The sequence below is a fragment of the Narcine bancroftii genome, chromosome 7 (assembly GCF_036971445.1).
Source record: "Narcine bancroftii isolate sNarBan1 chromosome 7, sNarBan1.hap1, whole genome shotgun sequence".
Taxonomy (NCBI): Eukaryota; Metazoa; Chordata; class Chondrichthyes; order Torpediniformes; family Narcinidae; genus Narcine; species Narcine bancroftii.
In genome coordinates, this window is record NC_091475.1 from 18,597,433 (window position 1) to 18,616,002 (window position 18,570).

Below are 18,570 nucleotides of genomic sequence, written 5' to 3' on the forward strand. Positions count from 1 at the left end.
TCAAGTCTATAGTCCTCCATACCTCTCCCATACATATACCTGTCCAAAGTCTTCTTAAATGTTAAAATTCCAACCAGGTTTCAGATAGGAAAGTCACATGACCCTCCACAATCCACACTACACTCATGACTCTTCCTCCCAGTGGGAGAAGGGAGAAGAGTTTGTGGTCGGGAAGAAGAGGGTGCATCTGCATCACCCCTTCCCCTCATCCTGGGCATCAGAGAGGTAGACATAAATGCACTGGAGGATCTCAAGAGGGGCCCTATACCTCCTTTGGATGCTGTGTGGCCTGCTGAGATTCTGCAGCATATTGTATACCTTGCACTCTACCCCAGTGTCTTTCTTGTTTAACTCTGTTAGCATCACGGAGAGTCATTCGGCAGGGAAACATGACTTTCGGCCCATCGTCTGTGTTGATTATGTATTTTTTCTGGTACAGGAGAGTCTAGAACTAAAGCGTGCAGGTTTTGGGTGAGAGGGTGAAATTTAAAGAATCTGAGGGTTAGGTTTTTTTTCACACAGAAGATGGTAAACTATCTAGAATGAGCTTTTAGAGGTGGTAATGGATACTGATTGAATTATAGCATTTAAAGCATGTTTGGGCAGGTACAAGGATCGGAAAGGTGTTGAGCAATAAGTGTGTAATGCAGGTAACTGGGATTAGAGTCGATAGGCATCACATCTGGCACTGATGAGGTCACCCAAGAGGTCCTGTTTCTATCCTGTACAATTCTATGATTTCATGTGGTAGGAGCTTTCCACAAATTCACCATGGTCACTCCTATGTCCCAATAGCCAACTTCCTGAAAACATAGGACAGCAAAGGACAGTACAGACCCTTCAGCCCATGATGTTGTAAAGCTATGCATCCATCTAACCTTCACATCAATAAAACCCTCCCCTCCTTCACATCCCATAACACTCATTTTTGCTGATATCAATGTGCCCATATAGGTCTTTTAGTCTCCACCACCATCCCCTGCAAATGCATTCCATCTCCACTGTGTAAAAAATCTAACCTCTTATGTCACCCCTAAACTTTTCTCCACTCACAGTGAGAATAAAATAGGGCTTAGAACATAGAATATTACAGCACAGTACAGGCCCTTTGGCGCACAATGTTGTACCGACTGATGTAAACCTACTCATCAATCTAAACATTCCCTACCTCACACCCATAACCTTCTATTTTTTCTTGCATCAGTCCAACAGTCTTCTAAATATCCCTATTGCACCCTCTATAAAAAGCATTCTCCCCTGAACTTGCCTCCTCTTGCCTTAAACTGATGTCCTCTGTTATTTGCTGCTGTTGACCCCGGGGACAAAAGATGCTAGTTGTCCACCTTATGGCCTCTCATAATCTTCAGCTCCCTCTATCAAGTTATCACTCATCCTTCATCATTCAAAAGAGAAAAGCCCGAGTTCAGTCAACCATTCTTCTAAGAGATACTTTCTCCAATCCCAGCAAATTCCTTGTAAATCTCCTTTGCGCCTTCTCTAAAACTTACACATCCATTCTGTAGTGAGAATTGAACTGAACTTAATTGCAGAGGTAATATTGACTGTGAAGTGTTTTGTTGAGCATGAGATTGTAAATGGTCCTTTTTTAAGGGCAGGCATCCCTCTGGCTGCAATTTATATTTCTGCAGTGAGCTGTGTCTGGTTTACTCACCTGTCGTCAGTTTGCAAATCTCAGGCCTGGCGGTTAAATACATTACAAGAACAAATTAAACAATTTTCCTTGTTGAGAGCTGAGACAATTAGTCTGCAGAAAATGCCCCTACTTCAAGAGATTACCATATTAAAAGTGATGCTGGTAATTAGGTGAGAGAGAATAAAACATTCCTATTGAAATAAATGGAATTCACAAAAGTGGAGAAACTCACCATGTCATGCTGCATCTAAAGTGTTGGCTGGGGTTAAGGATCCAAAATAGAGAGTCAGAGACACTTGAAATAAATTCAGAGATGCAGATCGATAACAGGTCCTTCCAGCCCATGAGTCCATGGCACCCAACTACATCCATTGGACCAATTAACCGACTAACCCCGTACGTCTTTGGAATGCAGGAGGAAACCAGAGGAAACCCATGCAGACATAGGGAGAACATACAGAATCCTTGCAGGCAGCACCAGGTTTGAACTCGGGCTGCAATAGTGTTGTGTTAACCTTGCTGCCCTAATATTGGCTGAAACCAGTAAGACTTTTCATGACTGTGTATTGCTTGATGTTTTAACAAAAAGAGCTATAGGTGGCACAAGACTCGCGCCACCAGGTTCAGGAAAAGCTGCTCCCCCTCCACCATCAGACTCCTCAACAACAAACAATTAGGGACTTATTTAAAGATTCTTACTTGTGCACTTCATTGATTTTTTTTTAAATTCTCTCAGTAATACATAGTTTGTTTTCTATTTACACTTCTTTATTTGTTTACATTTGCAGGCTGTGTACAATTTTTTATACTACTAACAGTAGTAATTCTGCCTCACCCACAGGAAAAAGAATCTCAGGGTAGTATGTGATGCCATATATGTACTCTGACAATAAATCGGAAATCTGATATCAGAAATCAGGCTCCTCAACAACAAACTCAATCAGCGACTCATTTAAGGACTCTTAGTTTGCACATTAATTATTATTGAATTTTTTTCTGAATTTGCAGTCAAGTCTCTTTACGTTTTTTTCTTTGTTCACAGTTTCTCCTTGAGTAGAGTTTATAGTCCATGAAATTCTGTCTGACCCACAAGTAAAAAGAATCTCAGGGTTGTATGTGACGTCATGTGTGTACTCCAACAATAAATTTGAAATTTCAAAAATATTTGAATCTGAATTTTGAAAAAAAAATTGAATTTGAAATTTTGAAAAAAACAATTTGATATATTCGACAATCGACCTAATCGACAGCTGGAATTGTTTTTCCCTGGATAGGAACTATTCCATCTGATCTCCTGCAACAGAAATGACTGATCTGACACCATCCTATCCAGAAGAGATTGGGACTGACATCTATGTTAGACGTGTGGCAAGGGGCGGATAAATTTCCATCTCATTTCTTCAAATCTTGTGGATGGGTTCTCTCCATCATCGCCCATTGTGGTCACCTTTTTGCCCTCAAGCATCATCCTGGCAATCCTGTCAGTGACCAGCGACTCGGCCTCAGGTCAGAGGTCATTCCACCTCAGCCCCAAACAGTGAAATGGTCTTCAGGCACCTTACTGTTATAAAATACCTTTGAACAGTCTGGGCACAGAAAAATAATTCTACTCTGTTCAAATACAGTAAATCCCCAGTATCTGGCACCTATGGGGATTGCTATATGCTGGAAAAGTGATTGTACCGGTTGCTTGAGATTGCGTGTTGCATGAATGGTGAACTGGCTGCAAGGAGACATTGATTTTAAGCTTTCATATTTTTTACCTATGCAATTTTTTGGCTGATTTAAATTCTGGATAATGGGAATTTTACTGTAATTAAAGTCATAGAGAGATTATTTCTGGAGTGTGCTGTGAGAAGAAATGATAGAAGTGGATACAAAAAAGATCCTCAAAAGATTTTTGGGTAGGAATGGTTCAAATGAATATGGACCCAAAGAGACTCGCCCAGAATGCCGTCTGGGTCAGTATGGACAAGTTAAGCTTAAGATCTGCTTCGTGCTGTAAGCAGAAATAGGTCTTTCAGCCCATCGAGTCTGAGCTGAGCCCTTCATCACCCACCTTTTATATTATTCCCATTCTTACCCATTTTACTCCCTCTGCATTACCTTTCTCACCACAATTCCTAACAAACACTCTCCTCCCCTTCTTTCCCCATGCCCCTGAATGGAGTCATTGACCCAAGGGTAGCTACTCCTCTGTCGAAGCTGACGGGCAGGGACACATTGTTTAGAATATCTGAGCTCCTCCTCCCATCCAAGTTATGGGATGAGAGCAGGATATCCGATGCGCTGGATCTCAGGAATGAGCTAACTCGTGAAGGGGACGTATAGTACTTGTACAATTGAATGATGATGAACTGGAACTTAAACTTGAACTTGAGTACCCGACTGTACATTTTCTCCATATCCGAGTCATTATTAAATTGTAGGCTCCATGATGGGTGAGCGGGATTCTTCATGGATGAGGGGAACTCAGGGGAAATCCATGCAACCTCCCGGAGAAGGAGCAAAGCCCATGCAGGCACCACTGGGGGCTAGCATTGAACCTTGGTCGCTGGAGCTTCTACCAACTACGTCGCTGTGCTGCCGGCTACAGTTAAATCCTGAATTAGCGAGTGAAGAGGGCAGGGCATTCTAATTCACTAAAACTTTATCCATGTTAACTGCATTGACCTGCCTCTTTTTTTTTTCCTTTGACAGCTATTGGTGAACCTGTCAGCATTGAATGGTACAGTCCTGATGGAGAGAAGGTTATCTCTAATGAACGAGTGGTGGTGCAGACAGAGGGAGTCAGGTCACGACTAACCATTTACAATGCCATTGAGGAGGATGCAGGCATTTACCAATGTCAAGTGACGGACGCCAGTGGAAATTCTCAGGAGGCGACAATCCTGGTGGAAATTTACAGTAAGTCAATGGTATTCTCAACCGCTCACCATCACTTGCTGAAGATTGTTCTTGTTTCTGCATCAGGGATGTTAAATTTTCCAAATATTTGGCTTTTTTAGAAAGGGGGGGATTTGAGAATCACAGTAAGGCTCGGCTCCAGGAATGATAGAATACTCTGCCTTAATGATTGCAGCTTCCGTGAGCATCAATATCATCTAGGTTAGGCCGTCTATATTGATTGGCACCCCATCGAATGCTCTAAACATTCATTCCCTTCACTACCAGAGCATGGTGGGTGCAGTGCATTCCATCCACAAAAGATGTAGCAGTTAACTCCCCCATGATTGTAGAACCATAGAGCACTACAGGACAGAAAAAGGCATTTTGGTCCTTCTAGTCTGTGCTGAACTATTTCCCTAATGCAAAGAGGTCGCACAATGCACATTTGGTTTCAAAATAGATTTTCCATCCAACACACAGTATCTTTGACCCACTACCATCAGGAAGGAGGTACAGGAGCATCAAAATCAGGATTTGTCAGGCTGGGAAACAGGTTCTTCTCACAGGGTGTGAGATTGAAAAAATGTATCCAGTAACCGAGTAAATCATCCCAAACTATTTGTACAGTAAGCCCACTGTTATCCAAAATTCAAGCAACCAGCAGCCTGAAGCAGCCTGCAAAAACATCAGGGAAAAGAAATAGGTAAAAAAAAATGCGTTTAAAATTGGCGCACCTCGCCATTAGTTGGCTAATCAGGCAACATGCAATCTCAAGCAATTGGCTTATCTGGCATCTTCATAGGGGCCGGATACCAGGGGATTTTCTGTATATATTTATTTTAAATTGTGCATATGTGATTATTTTGTACTGTGTATTGTGTGTGCGCCGTGGACCGGAGGAAAGCTGTTCCGTCAGGTTGTATATATACAGTCAGATGATAATAAATCTGAACTTGAACTATTGCCTGTCTCTTGTTGCCTCGAGGGGCGAGTGGTGAGCTACCTGCAGTCCTTCTGGTGAAGGGCCTCTGACAATTTCACTGGGTGGTACATTCAAAGATTTCGTCTCAGCAACGTTGATGGGCTGGTGATGGTGTTGGGCATCTGCATAGAAGGTCGCGGAAAGTGATGTTGCCTGTGCACTCCTCCCCATTTCCCTTTTGGTGATAGAGGATGCAGGTTTGAGGAGGTGCTAACAGAGGCTGAGGTTGAGTTTCCACTGAAGTTAGGAGAGATTGGAAACTGGAAGACGTGGGATAAAGGGGAAAGGGGAAACATTTAAAGGGAACATTTGAGGGACCTGCTTCACATAGAGAGTGGTGGGAGTGTGGAACAAGCTACCAGCTGAATTGAAGGCTCAATTTTGATAATAAAGAAAAATTTGGGTAGCTACATTGACAGAAGGGATATGGTCTGAGTGCAAGTCAATGTAACTAAGGAAAATAATAGTTTGGCACAGACTAGAAGGGCCAAAGGGCCTGTTTCTGTGCTGTAGTGTTCTGTGGTTCTATAGTAACTGCTGCACCTTTTGAACTTGAAACACATTGCAGCCACAGTGCACTGGTGGTGAAGGGAATGGATGTTCAGAGTGGTCAGTGGGGTGCCAATCAGCGTCGATGGCCTTACCTGGATGATGCCGATGTTCATGGGAGCTGCAATCATCCAAATGGAGTATTCCATCGCACTCCCAACTGATGCCTTGTAAATGGTGAATACATCCTCTCCCATCAGACTCCTTAACGACAAACTCAATCAGAGCCTCATTTAAGGACTTTCACTTGTGCACTTTATTGATTTTCTTTTTGTTCTCTCTGTATTGCACAGTCAGTTTGTTTACATTCATTATCTGTTCACTGTTATTTCTTTGTTTACATGTTTTATTTCTTGCACTACCAATTAATGGTAATTCTGCCGTGCCTGCAGGAAAAAGGAATCTCTGGGTTATATGTGATGTCATGTATGTTCTCTGACTGTAAATCTGAAATCTGAACCTGTGGAAAAGCAATGGTGGGGGTGTCAGCAGGGGAGCTGAGTGAAAGGAAATTATGGCAGGAAAATGAGTGGTGATGGGGTGCTTAGAATTGAAATGAAAGATTTGTTCTGACATCGTCAGATCCATTGGAAGACATGCCTTGTAGGGAGAACAGCTACCAACCAACAACTCAAAAGAATAGCCCTCGCACACAGATGTGGGAATGTTTACTTCAAAGTGAACTGCTCACACTAACCATCCAAAACTCTCACTTGTACAAAACAATATTCATTTATTTATTTTTGCAAATGTCGCATATGTATTATTTGTCTGTATGTGTATTTTGTCTGGTTGCGTGTCTGCATGTTTTGTACCAAAGACCAGAGAACATTGTTTCATTGGGTTGTACTTGTTCAATCAGATGGCCATAAACATGACTTACCATAACCATATAACTGTTTACGGCGTGGAAACAGGCCATGTCGGCCCTTCAAGTCCACGCCGGTTCACTTGAACAATGCAACAGATTCACTTGGGTGACTTAACAATCCATGGAATCTGACCCAGTTAGCATAGCGGTTAGCACCACACTGTTACAGCGCCCATGATTGGGACAGGTTTCGAATCCTGGGCTGTCTGTAAGGAATTTGTACATTTTCCCAAACGTGTCTGCGTGGGTTTCCTCCAGGTATTCCAGTTTCCCCCCACCCTCCAAAAACATACGGTGATTGTAGGTCAATTGGATAGCGTGAATCATGGGCCAAGAGGGCTTGTTACCATGCTGTATATCTAAATTTTACAAAATTTTTAAAGTTAAATTTCATTTTTAGTGCAGCTGTGTGACTTTGTGATCAAATCTGCAGAAGAGAGGGAGTGCAATCTGTGCTGATATCAGTGTCGGAAAGTCAGAGAGTTGTACTGGTCCTTCAACCCAATGTCCACCTGGGCCACTCATATCTTCCTGTGTTTGACCTATGTCCTTCTAAATCATTCATTTCCATGTTGCTGTCTACAATTATTTTAAACATCGTTATTATTGGGCTTCCTCTGGCAATCTCCTACCCCTATGAACTAAAATTGTGACCATTCACCTTCTTTACAACCATAGAAACCAGAACATTACAGCACCGAAAACAGGCCCTTTGGCCCTTCTAGTCTGTGCCAAACTATTATTCTGCCTCGACCCACTGACCTGCACCCAGTCCATAATCCTCCATCACCCTCCCATCCTTGTACCTGTCCAAATTTTTCTTAAATTTCTTAACTGAGCTCGCAATCACCACTTCAGATGGCAGCTCGTTCCACACTCTCACTACTCTTTGTGTGAATAAGTTCCCCCTAACTTGCCCCCTTCTACCTTCAACCCATGTCCTTTTGTTTGTATCTCATCTAACCTCAGTGAAAAAAGCCTACTTGCATTTACACTATCCCTACCCCTCTACTTAAGTTTTAATTTAATTTAGTTTAGAGATACAACAAGGTAGCCCACAAGCTCACATCACCCAATAACACCCATGTGACCAATTAACCTACAAACCCTGTATGTCTTTGGAACCTGGCGGGAAACTGGAGCACCTGGAGGAAACCCATACAGGTCATTGGGAGAATATACAAACTCCTTGCAGATAGCACCAGATTCAAATCTGGGGGTGTTAGCGCTGCAATAGCATTGTGCTGACCTTGTCACCAATTACTTAAATTATAATATTTTTATAATTGTATTTGCAGCATGGTAGAAACCAATCCGGCCATTTAAACCCGTGACGCCCATTAACACCCAAATTAACCTACAATCCTGTACGTTTGGGATGGTGGGAAGAAACTGGAGTACGCGGGGGCAAACCCACGCTGACACGCAGAGAATGTGAAAACTTCTTACCGGATTCGAACCCGGGTCACAGACACCGTAATAGTTGTCGTGCCAACCTTCATGTCAACAGCACTGCTCAGCCTCCTCAGTTCCCGGAATAAAAGCCCCAGTTGTTTTTTTTTGTCGGCGATGTCTCCTACCCAAGACGTTATCTTTCCCTGGTAATGGCTCATCTAAAATTCAAGTTTATTGTCATGTGTATAGAAAAAGCAGTGATAAATGTCAAAAGTAACAAAATAGTTGGGTTCTTGGTGAGTAATATAATATGAAATGTAAGGAAATTGCAGGAGAATAAAGCTAATTAGATGGCTCTGCCAAAGGTATTGAAGGCCATAGGTTATCCATCCTTTGCAGATTCAATTGACACTGCTATATTTTTATACCCACACCAGCTCCTTTCTATTTTTAATAGTATTTATGGTACCACACGCTTCGAGAGCAAACTTTCATCTTGTTGCTCATTAGCCATTCCAGATGCTGAGGATGCTACCTTTCCATTTTCTCATTTGTCAGCAATGTTCTTACCCAAGCGTTCATTTGCCCTTTCATTCTGCAATAAAAATATGAGCCTGTTGCCAAAAGAGGCTGCCATCCCTGTGCATAGCCACAGCAACAAACGTTAGCTTCCACTGGCAGATTACGGTGGTTAGAGTAATGAAAGCCCTCATATCATTTAGCAAATTATCAGCCAGATCACAAAGTGGTGGTGATTTCTGGAGCTTCTGTTATCATTTGGACAATAAAAATGATTATTTTAAGTGCACACTCCGCCTGTTCAAGGAGCAGGGTACAACATTCAATTTAACCCTTTCTCGCAAATTCCTACACTGCTTTCTTGGTGTTTATTCAGTCAAGTGAAATACACAATCAGAATAATTGCAGTGCACAGTAAGAGGCGAAACACCGTGGACTGGGATTGTTCGTCAACTTGATTACTATTTGAGCCGTGGAACTTATGTCCATCTTAGTGATTATTCTGGGCTGCAGAGGGAAATATTGGAGAATATTGGAGTGAGAAAGAGTGTGGTAAACTGCTTAAATGACTATCGACCAGTGGCACTCACATCAACAGTAATGTAGTGTTTGGAAAGGCTGGTGTTGAAGAACATCAGCTCCAGTCTGAGAAGCGACGTGGATTTGTTCCAATTTGCCTACTTCACCAAATGGTTTATGGCAGATGCCATCTCACCGGCTCTACACAAAGCCCTGGAACGCCTGAACAGCAAATCCATCAGTGTGTTCTTTATCGACTAAAGTTCAGCATTTAACAACAGATCAGCAAACTCCAAGACCTGGGACTCAACATCCCACTGAGGAATAAGATCATGGATTTCCTCACCTCCAGACCATAATCAATGAGGATTGTTAAGAACATCTCCTCCACGATCAATACCTGAGCACCACAGGGTTATGCTCTAAGTTAGCCACCTGCTCTACTCACTTTACCCCTTGACTGTGTAGCTCGGTATGACCACTCTACAAATTCGCTGATGATATCACGGTGGTGGGTTGTATAAAATGGGGTGATGAGTCAGCACACATGAAGGAGATTGAAATTTTGGGCAAATGGTGCGCCAACTGCAACCTCCCACTCAATATAACCAAAACCAAGGAGCTGATTGTTGACTTCAGGAAGGAAAAACCAGAGGTGTACAATCCAGTGATCACTGGGGGGATCAGAGGTGGAGAAGGTGAGCAAATTTAAGTTCTTATTAGTCACTATCCTGGACCAAACACATTCATGGAATCATGAGGAAGGCACGTCAGTGCTTCTACTTCCTCAGGAGTTTGCAGAAGTTTTGTATGACACCAGAAACCCTAGCAAATTTCTACAGAGGTGTGATGGAAAGTGTGCTTACCAGCTGCGTCATGGTCTAGTATGGGGACACCAATACCCCCAAGTGTAAAGCCCTGCAAGAGGTAGAGGACACCCCTGGACATCACAGGCCAAGCCCTCCCCACCATCAAGAACATCTATGGGGAACGCTGCTGTCGGAGAGCAGCAGCAATCAAGGATCTGTTTTCGCTGATACCAACAGGAAAGAGATATAGGTGCCGCAAGACTCGCACCACCAGGTTCAGGATCAGCTGCTACCCCTCCACTATCAGACTCGTCAACAACAAACTCAATCAGGGCCTCATTTAAGGACTCTTACTTTGCATTTTATTTATTGCATAGTCAGTTTGTTTACATTTCCTTATTGTTCACATGTGTACGCTGTGAACAATTTTTTATGCACTACCAATTAATGGCAATTCTCCCTTGCCCGCAGGAAAAAGAATCTCAGGGTTGTACGTGATGTCATGAATGTACTCTTGACAATAAATCTGAAATCAGAATAAGGAACTCGAGAAATTTGGTTGATCAGTGAAGAGGAGCAGTGCTGGTTGCGTCTTTTTGCATACATCCTATTTCACTATTGATCAGTGTGGTGAACTTTTTATCAGACAGGGCTCAGTGGTGGGATTCCAATTCTTATCACACTTTCCCTTTGTTGTGCTTCGTCCACAGAAAAGCTGACCTTTTATGACATCAAATCCCCACAGGAGTTCAGAGAGGGGGAGGACGCTGAGGTGGTCTGTTCAGTGAGCAGCTCTCCAGCCCCTGTGGTCACGTGGCTGCACAACAACCAGGATGTCACTGCTCTCCTCAGTGGTAAGTAATGTGTCAGGAAAGCACGGAAAGGTAACTTGCCAAAATATTGCAACAAGGACCTCTCAGTAGCCAACCATTTCAACTCCACACGTTAATTCCAGAATGTTCATGGCCTCGTGGCTGAGGCCACCTGAAAATTGGAGGAACAGAACCTGCTATTCCATCTGGGCTGTCTCCAACCAGATGGCATTAATATCAACTTCTCCAATTACTGTTAACCCCCTCCCATGTCTCTCTCTTCCCCTATCCCTCTGCCTCCTTTCCTCCAGCTCCCAACTCATTTCCCTTGCTTCTATCAGTGAACTACTGCTCAACCCTCTCCCCATCACCTCAGCTTTTTCTCTTCTACCCTCCCACCTGTACCACCTATGACCTCTCACCTGTGAACCTGTGCTCTTCCCCTGCCCCTCCCTCCCTCATCTCCTCCTCCCACCTCCCCACACCTTTTGTTAAGGCCCATGCCTGTTTCTGTTTACATCTGACGAAAGGCCTATATCAGTGACCCTTTACTTCCCATGGATGAGTTGTGTCCTGATGAGTTTCTCCAGCATGTTTGTGTGTTGCACTTGACCCCGGCATCTGCCGACTTTCTTGCCAATCCTGACAGACAAGGAATGCCCATCATTACTCCTCTACTCCTTTTGCTAGCACCTTCCAATCTCTAAGCCAACCAGGACAACCCAAGCCTTTCATCCGTGTGCTGTCTTTGCAGAATTTTCATGCTCTCCCTGTGACTCTGCAAATTTCCTCTGGATGCTCCCAGGCTGGTGAAAGGCCAGAGAACTGGATCTCACAATATCAAGGGGGTGACAGCATCAAATGAAATAAACAAGGCTCGGGGAGGAGCTTTGTGAAGTTCTGCCTCACCTGCATGGATGTTTTGTTCTTGGACAATGTCGAGGGACCGAGTGCTGGGGCAGGTATTGAACTTCCTTTGCATACAGGAGTAAGGGCCTTGGGATGGGAAGGGGAGGAGGAATAAGGGATCCAAGGAGCACAACATGAGTGGTCTCTGAAGAAAGCAGAGGTGGGGTGAGGAGAGGATGGTGTGACTGGTCGTGGAATCCCCGCTGTAAGTCATGACATGCCGGATGCAAAGACTGGTGAGTAAGGACCAAGGGAACACTATCTTAGTTCTATCTCGTGAAGGCAGGAAGAGAGCAGAGGTGTGGAAATGGAGGTGATGCAGGTGAGGTCTTTATTTCTACTGTAAAAGTGGTGCCACATTTCCCAAAAAAAGGAGAACACTTCAGATGCCCTGGAGTCAAAAGCCAAACTTTGAAAACAGACGCAGCAGAGATGGAGGAACTGGGAAAAAGGGTTGGATTTCTTACAGTGAGATCCTTCTTTTTCTCAGGATTGCTCCATCCATGGGACTTCCAACTAAAAGGCCATTTTGCTCCATCTTCAAATGTCAATTGGGTTTTAGGTGTGTCAAGCCATGTATTAAAAGGGCACTGTGTCTCCTGGGAAATGGGAATGTCAATCCATCATGCATAAGCAATGTTCATTTAGAACTGCTTCCTCCTCAAACTTAAATTATTTGGTATTAAAGAAAATGGATGAGAGTGTACATTCAATTTAGAGCTATTACTGTAGAATAATCTTATCCACAAGATTACAAGGGGCATATATAGGGTGGACAGCCAGCATCTTTTTACTAGGATAAGAATAACGAGCCCCAGAGACAAGGTGAGGGGAGGGAAGTTTAGCTGAGATGTCAGGGGTAAGCATTTTAAACATAGAGTAGTGAGTGCCTGGAATGCATTGGCACAGGTGGTGGTGGAGGCTGGTACAATAAGGACATTTAAAAGACTCTCAGACAGGCACATGGATTTGAGCAAAATAGAGGATTATGAGGTAGGGAAGGGTCAGCTTCCTTGAGTAGGTTTAGATAGGTTGGCACAACACCGAGGACTGAAGGGCCTGTACTGTGCTGTAATGTTCAATATCTGTTTAAGTTAAGGGAAGGAAAGTTTAGAGGAGATGTCAGCAAGTAGTGGGTATGATTGCAATGTTTACAAGACATTTGAGCGTACATGGATGGGAATATTTTATAGGGTTAAGGGCCACACAAAGGCAAGTGGGACTGGGGGCAGGAGGGAAGAAAGGGCAGGAAGAGGAGCACAGTCCCACAGGCAAAAGGCCATCATTAGACATGGATAGAGGGACAGGAGAGGAAATGTGAGAATTGATCGAGGGAGGGGTGGCTCAGAGAGATCTGGAGGGAAGGAGGCAGAAGGAAAAGGAAAGAGAGAAAGAGACAAGAGTAAGGAGATATTGGGGTAGGGGAAGAGGGAAGACCAGGGTGGAGGGGGGAGAATTAATAGAAATCTGGAGATTACAATGTTAATGCTATCTGAGCGTGTCCAAATGAAATTGGTAGGTGGTCTCAGTCTTCTAGTGCATGAGACCATTGACGGGCATGTCGGCATGCAAATTGGGTGGGAAATTGAAATGGGTTGCCACTGGAAGATCCACACTATTGCAGCAGTCCCCATTAGATGTCACATCATGTAACAATTGCCACGTTCAGACTGTGGAGCAGATTGGGAGCCTCTCCTGCCAATCTCAGGCTACTAAGCTATTGCTTGGAAGTCAGTAATTTAAAGGATTTCATTTGGGTGATGGTCATATGACACTATGCACTGTGTGTGGACACATCCCAGGGTAAGTGGGCAAGTGGGCTGATAGAATTTAGCACAGACATGCATGAAGTGGTGCAATTTGGGAAATTCAACAAGGCCAGGAGAGACATGACATACCTCTGGGAATGGTACTGACCTTGCCTTCACGTGGTCCCCCTGAAGTGGTGAAAAAGGTTGACAGAATGATGATGGCACCCTTGTCTTCAACAGGCAAGGTTTTGAGTACAGGAGTCCGGACTCACATTACGATTATACAAAGCAAAGTGTCGCTAGGTCATACTTGGTGGATTGTGTGCAGTTCTGGTCGCAACTCAAGGAAGGATGGGATTAAACTAGAAAGGAGTTTAAAAAGATTTGCAGGAATGTAGAGGTGGATAAGTTCATTGTTTGGAAAGATTGTGGGGAGAAGGCAAATTAATGGGTGGCGCAGTTAGCATAGCAGTTAGCACCAGCGATTGGTACCTGGGTTCGAATTCCTTGCTGCCTTTAAGGAGTTTGTATGTTTTCCCCATGTCTGTGTGGGTTTACTATGGAAGCTCTGGTTTCTTCCCTCTGTTTAAAATGTATCAGTAGGTTAATTGGAGGTAAATTGGGGGGCATGGGCTTTTGGGCCAAAATGGCCTGTTATCATGCTGTATATCTAAATAAATGAATAAATAAATGATGGGATTGAAAAAGGATAGTAAATCAGCCATGATGGAATGGCAGAGCAGACTCGGTGGGGCAAATGGCTTCTATGTCTTATGGGGAATGAAATGGTTGGTGACTATATTCTTAGAACAAAGGAGACTAGCTGGAGTGACCTATTATGAATGGAAAATTCACCATCTTTTTCCCCTCGGTTTAAGGTGAGAGAGGAAAGATTTAAAAAAGACTTGAATAACAAGTTTGTCACACCCAGGGTGGGAGGGCATATGGAACAAGCTGCCAGTGGAGGTGATCGAGGCTGGTACAATTATAATCATTTTTTTTAAATTTAATTTAATTTAGACATACAGCACAGTAACAGGCCAGTTTCCGTAGTCCTCCATCTCCAAGAAGCATCTAGTACCTCAGAGAGCGCCTCCAATGGACAAGCCTCCACCACTATCTAGGGTCCTGAATTCCAGGAATTATTCCACAAAATGTTCCTGAGCACCTCAGTTTTCAATGAAAGCACCCCTTATCTTCTAACCATGTTTTCATGTTCAAGATTCTCCCAAATGTTGCTCAACCTGGAGAATCTGGGAATCTTGGGAGTTCTCTCCCAAGTTATAGGATTGGAGAGCTGAGCCAGCGAACCTACCTTAGTGATGTTGTGGTTAAGTTTCCAGTTTGGTATCTGGAGATCTGATGTAAGATCTTCCATTCCAGAAGCCCTTAAAGATTTATTTTTCTTCCTTTTTCAATATTTGTATTGAAATGCCTCCTCAAAATAATACAGAATACACAAGAAAAGATTTCTTTTTGAACATGAGTTTCAAACACATTCATTTCAATAAAAAAAAGTCACCATGAAACATCTGTGACAGCCCAATAGCTCTCTGCATTGAAAAAAATGTGCATTGAAACTTCCAATTCTTTATAATATTGAAGCTTATTATGCAACATTATAAAGGGTGGGAGGAAACCAGAGAGCCTGGAGAAAACCCATGCAGACATGGGGAGAATGTACAAACTCCTTATGGAGAGCCCCGGGTTCAAACCCAGGGCGCTGGTGCTGTAATAGCCTTCCGCTAAATTCCAGGCTAACCAAGAGGTGCTCTCCTCACTGTCTTTGCCTCAAGGTAACAGTGAGGAGAGCATGCTCAGAGTGAAGGTGGTCTTTTGGGATGCTGGCTGCAGGGGTGCCAGTCAACACTAATGGTAACTCTTTGACACCTTACGACAGGCAGAAGGCAATTTCGTGCAATGTAACATTCTTCATTATTAGATGCCAATAAAAGAATCTCAAGTCTTGAATTTTGCTGGCATGGATTGTTGACAGCAGCAAATTTGAGGAGTTCAGAGCAGAGCAGGTGCATCAGGGGGCAGATGGCATCAAAAATGTGAGCTTGAGCTCACCCTTCCTGTCCTCCTGACTTCCCCACTGTCTATTAAAGTAAAATGGTTCTGTTTTGTTGAGCACCATTGCAATAGCATGGATCTCCTAATAGCCACCCATTTCAATTCCCCACCCCATTCCTTTGCTAACATCTCTGTCCAGTATGACACCGCCCGCAAGTTGTAGGAAAAGCACCTCATCATCCGTCTGGGCACCCTCCAACAGGATGGCATTAATATTGACTTCTCTGGTTTTCATTAAACCCCCCCCCCCCCACCTCACTTCTTCCCCTGTCACCATCCTCCAGGTCTGTCTCCCCTTTCCCTGTCTTCTTTCACACAAACATGATCAATTCTCACCCCTCCCCTTATCATATCCAACTAAACCTTTTGTTGGTCTGGATTCCTCCCCCAGCCAGCATCATCTGAATTCTGAGACTTCCTGCTTCTGGCTCATTCTGCTTATTCCTTGAAGAAGGGCTCAGGCCCAAAATGTTGGCAATATCACTTTGTCTCCTATAAACGCTGAAAAGACTGGCTGAGTTCCTCCAGCATTTTGGTGTGTTTTAACTACAATCACAGTTTCACTTGGTTCTGTTATGTCACCAACCTGCAAGGCTAACTCTGTTAGGCCATAAGATATTGGAGGGGAATTAGGCCATTTAGCCTATCAAGTCTACCCTGCCATTCCATATGGCTGATTTACTATCCCATTGCCCTGCTCCCCTGTAACCCTTGATTCCTTTCCTTATCAAGAACTTCTCTGCCTCCATCGTAAATAGAGCCAATGACAGCCTCCACATCCATGCATAGATGGACCCCATCTGTTTCACCTTCTACAAACACTGCCAGGCTTGCTAAGTATTTCCAGCATTTTACTTATTTAATTTAGATTTGCAACAACTGAAGGATTTTGCCTGTAGACAACTCTAATTCCATCCTCTTGCAGATTGTAAGAAGCCTACAAAAGGATTGATGTCATTCACTCATTGCTCTTAACCTTACCTCATACATTTTTTATTAAAAAATGTACTTTCAAAGTCAATTTCATAAAAGGTTTATTCCATTATTTTTATTATTCTGTTTCACTGTGTTGAGAGCATCAACTATGAAGAACATAATTAGCCTTGAGTTAGCAGTCTTGACCATGCATCAGGGACAATGGAGCAATATGATTCCAACAATTAGTTGTGTAGGATACTGCCAACCTTCCAACAATGGAAGAAAAGTTGCTATCACTTAATACTCCTTGTTAAACCTTTGTATGAGCATGCTGAGCACAGTGTAATTACCTGCTGCCACATTTATCCCTTCAGCCAAAATACTGAGTATTCTCAGAATTAAACACGGTATTCTTAAAAGAGAAATATAACAACTTGTCACAGTAGTAACGAACCTCCCTGGCGTTTGGCAGGAAATCAGGAGAACACGAACCAGTCCTCATCAAGGCATCAACAGTGGAGAGGGCCAAGAACTTCAAAATAGGGGCAGTATGGATGGCGGAGCAATGCCTTTAGAGCACCCTCGATCAGGACGGGGGTTTGAATCCCACGCTGTCTGTAAGGAGTTCTCCCCGTGTCTGTGTGGGTTTTCTTCAGCTGCTCCTCCAACTATTCAAAACATACCAGGGGTTGTAGGTTCATTGGGAACAAATGGCGAGGCATGGACTTGGGCGGCCAAAATGGCCTGTTACTGTGCTGTGTGTCTACATTTAAAATTTACTGGGAGTTCAACATATCCGAGGAGCTGTCTTGGAGCCTCCACGTCGATGCAATCATGAAGAAGGTTCACCATCGGCTATACTTTGTGAGGAGTTTGAGGCAATTTGGCGTGTCACTGAAAACTCTAAAGGAGTACCATGGAGAGCATTCTGGCCGGTTGCATCGCTGTCTGGCATGGAGGCGCCAACACTCAGGACAAGAAAAAATCCTTTTTAACTCGGTCTGCGACATCAGGGTCACCAGTCTTCACTCCATCGAGGACATCTACAAGATGTGGTGTCTTAAGAAAGCAGCCTCTATCCTCAAGGACTTCCCAACACCCAGGCCATGCCCTCTTCACTCTGCTACCATCGGGAAAAAGGTGCAGGAGCCTGAAGACAAGGACTCAGTGGCCCAAGGACAGCTTCTTACTCTCTGCCACCAGATTCCTGAATAATCAATGAACCACAGATACTGTCTTATTTGGTGTTTTTCTTTTTCTTGCATTTTTTTTATTTATTTCAGAATGTGGTTTTTATATAAATGTTTGCACTGTGTGAGGCTACTGCAAAACAACAGATTTTGTGACTTGATCATGACAATAAATTCTGATTCTGACCAATGGGGAGCTTATCATCTGCCTTGTCTTATATGTCCTAATAAAGATTGGATGACACGAGAAGGGGTGGTGGAAGGGTGGGTTAAATGGCAGTTGGTGTGTGAGTGAGGGACCAAGTGAAACACAGATGTCTGCAGACACTATGATTGGAGTTAAAAGCACACAATAAATGCTAGAGGAACTCAACAGGTCTTTCAGCATCCGTGGGAGGTAAAGATATATTACCAGCATTTCAGGCCTCTGCCCTTCTTCAAGGTTTCAGCAAAAATCAGGTAGGTGTCTGAATTAAAGACTAGAGAGAAAGGTGGAAGAATGGGAGGGGAAGGAGTCCAGACCAACAGTCAAAAGGTCTGAATTGGATATGATAAGAGGAAAGGCGAGAATTGATTTTGGCTCTGTGAAAGAAGACAGAGGGAAAAGGGAAGAGAGAGAGAGAGAGAGGCAGAACTAGAAGGAAGGAGAGACGGAAGAAGATGGGGGGGGGCATTGCTCATGGAAATTAGTTGTTTTTAAATCCATCTGGTTGGACTAATCATACCC

At 43.6% G+C, this 18,570-nt stretch overlaps 1 protein-coding gene across 1 annotated transcript in view; it reads left to right on the top strand.

The window, feature by feature from the left end:
* LOC138738562 (neural cell adhesion molecule 2-like) overlaps positions 1-18,570 on the top strand; it is a 1,138,397-nt gene that overhangs the window by 906,534 nt on the left and 213,293 nt on the right. Inside the window, exons 3-4 of the mRNA XM_069889008.1 lie at positions 4,355-4,561; positions 10,898-11,041. Of these exons, the coding sequence (XP_069745109.1) occupies positions 4,355-4,561; positions 10,898-11,041 (351 nt within the window). The remainder of the gene's footprint in view (positions 1-4,354; positions 4,562-10,897; positions 11,042-18,570) is intronic.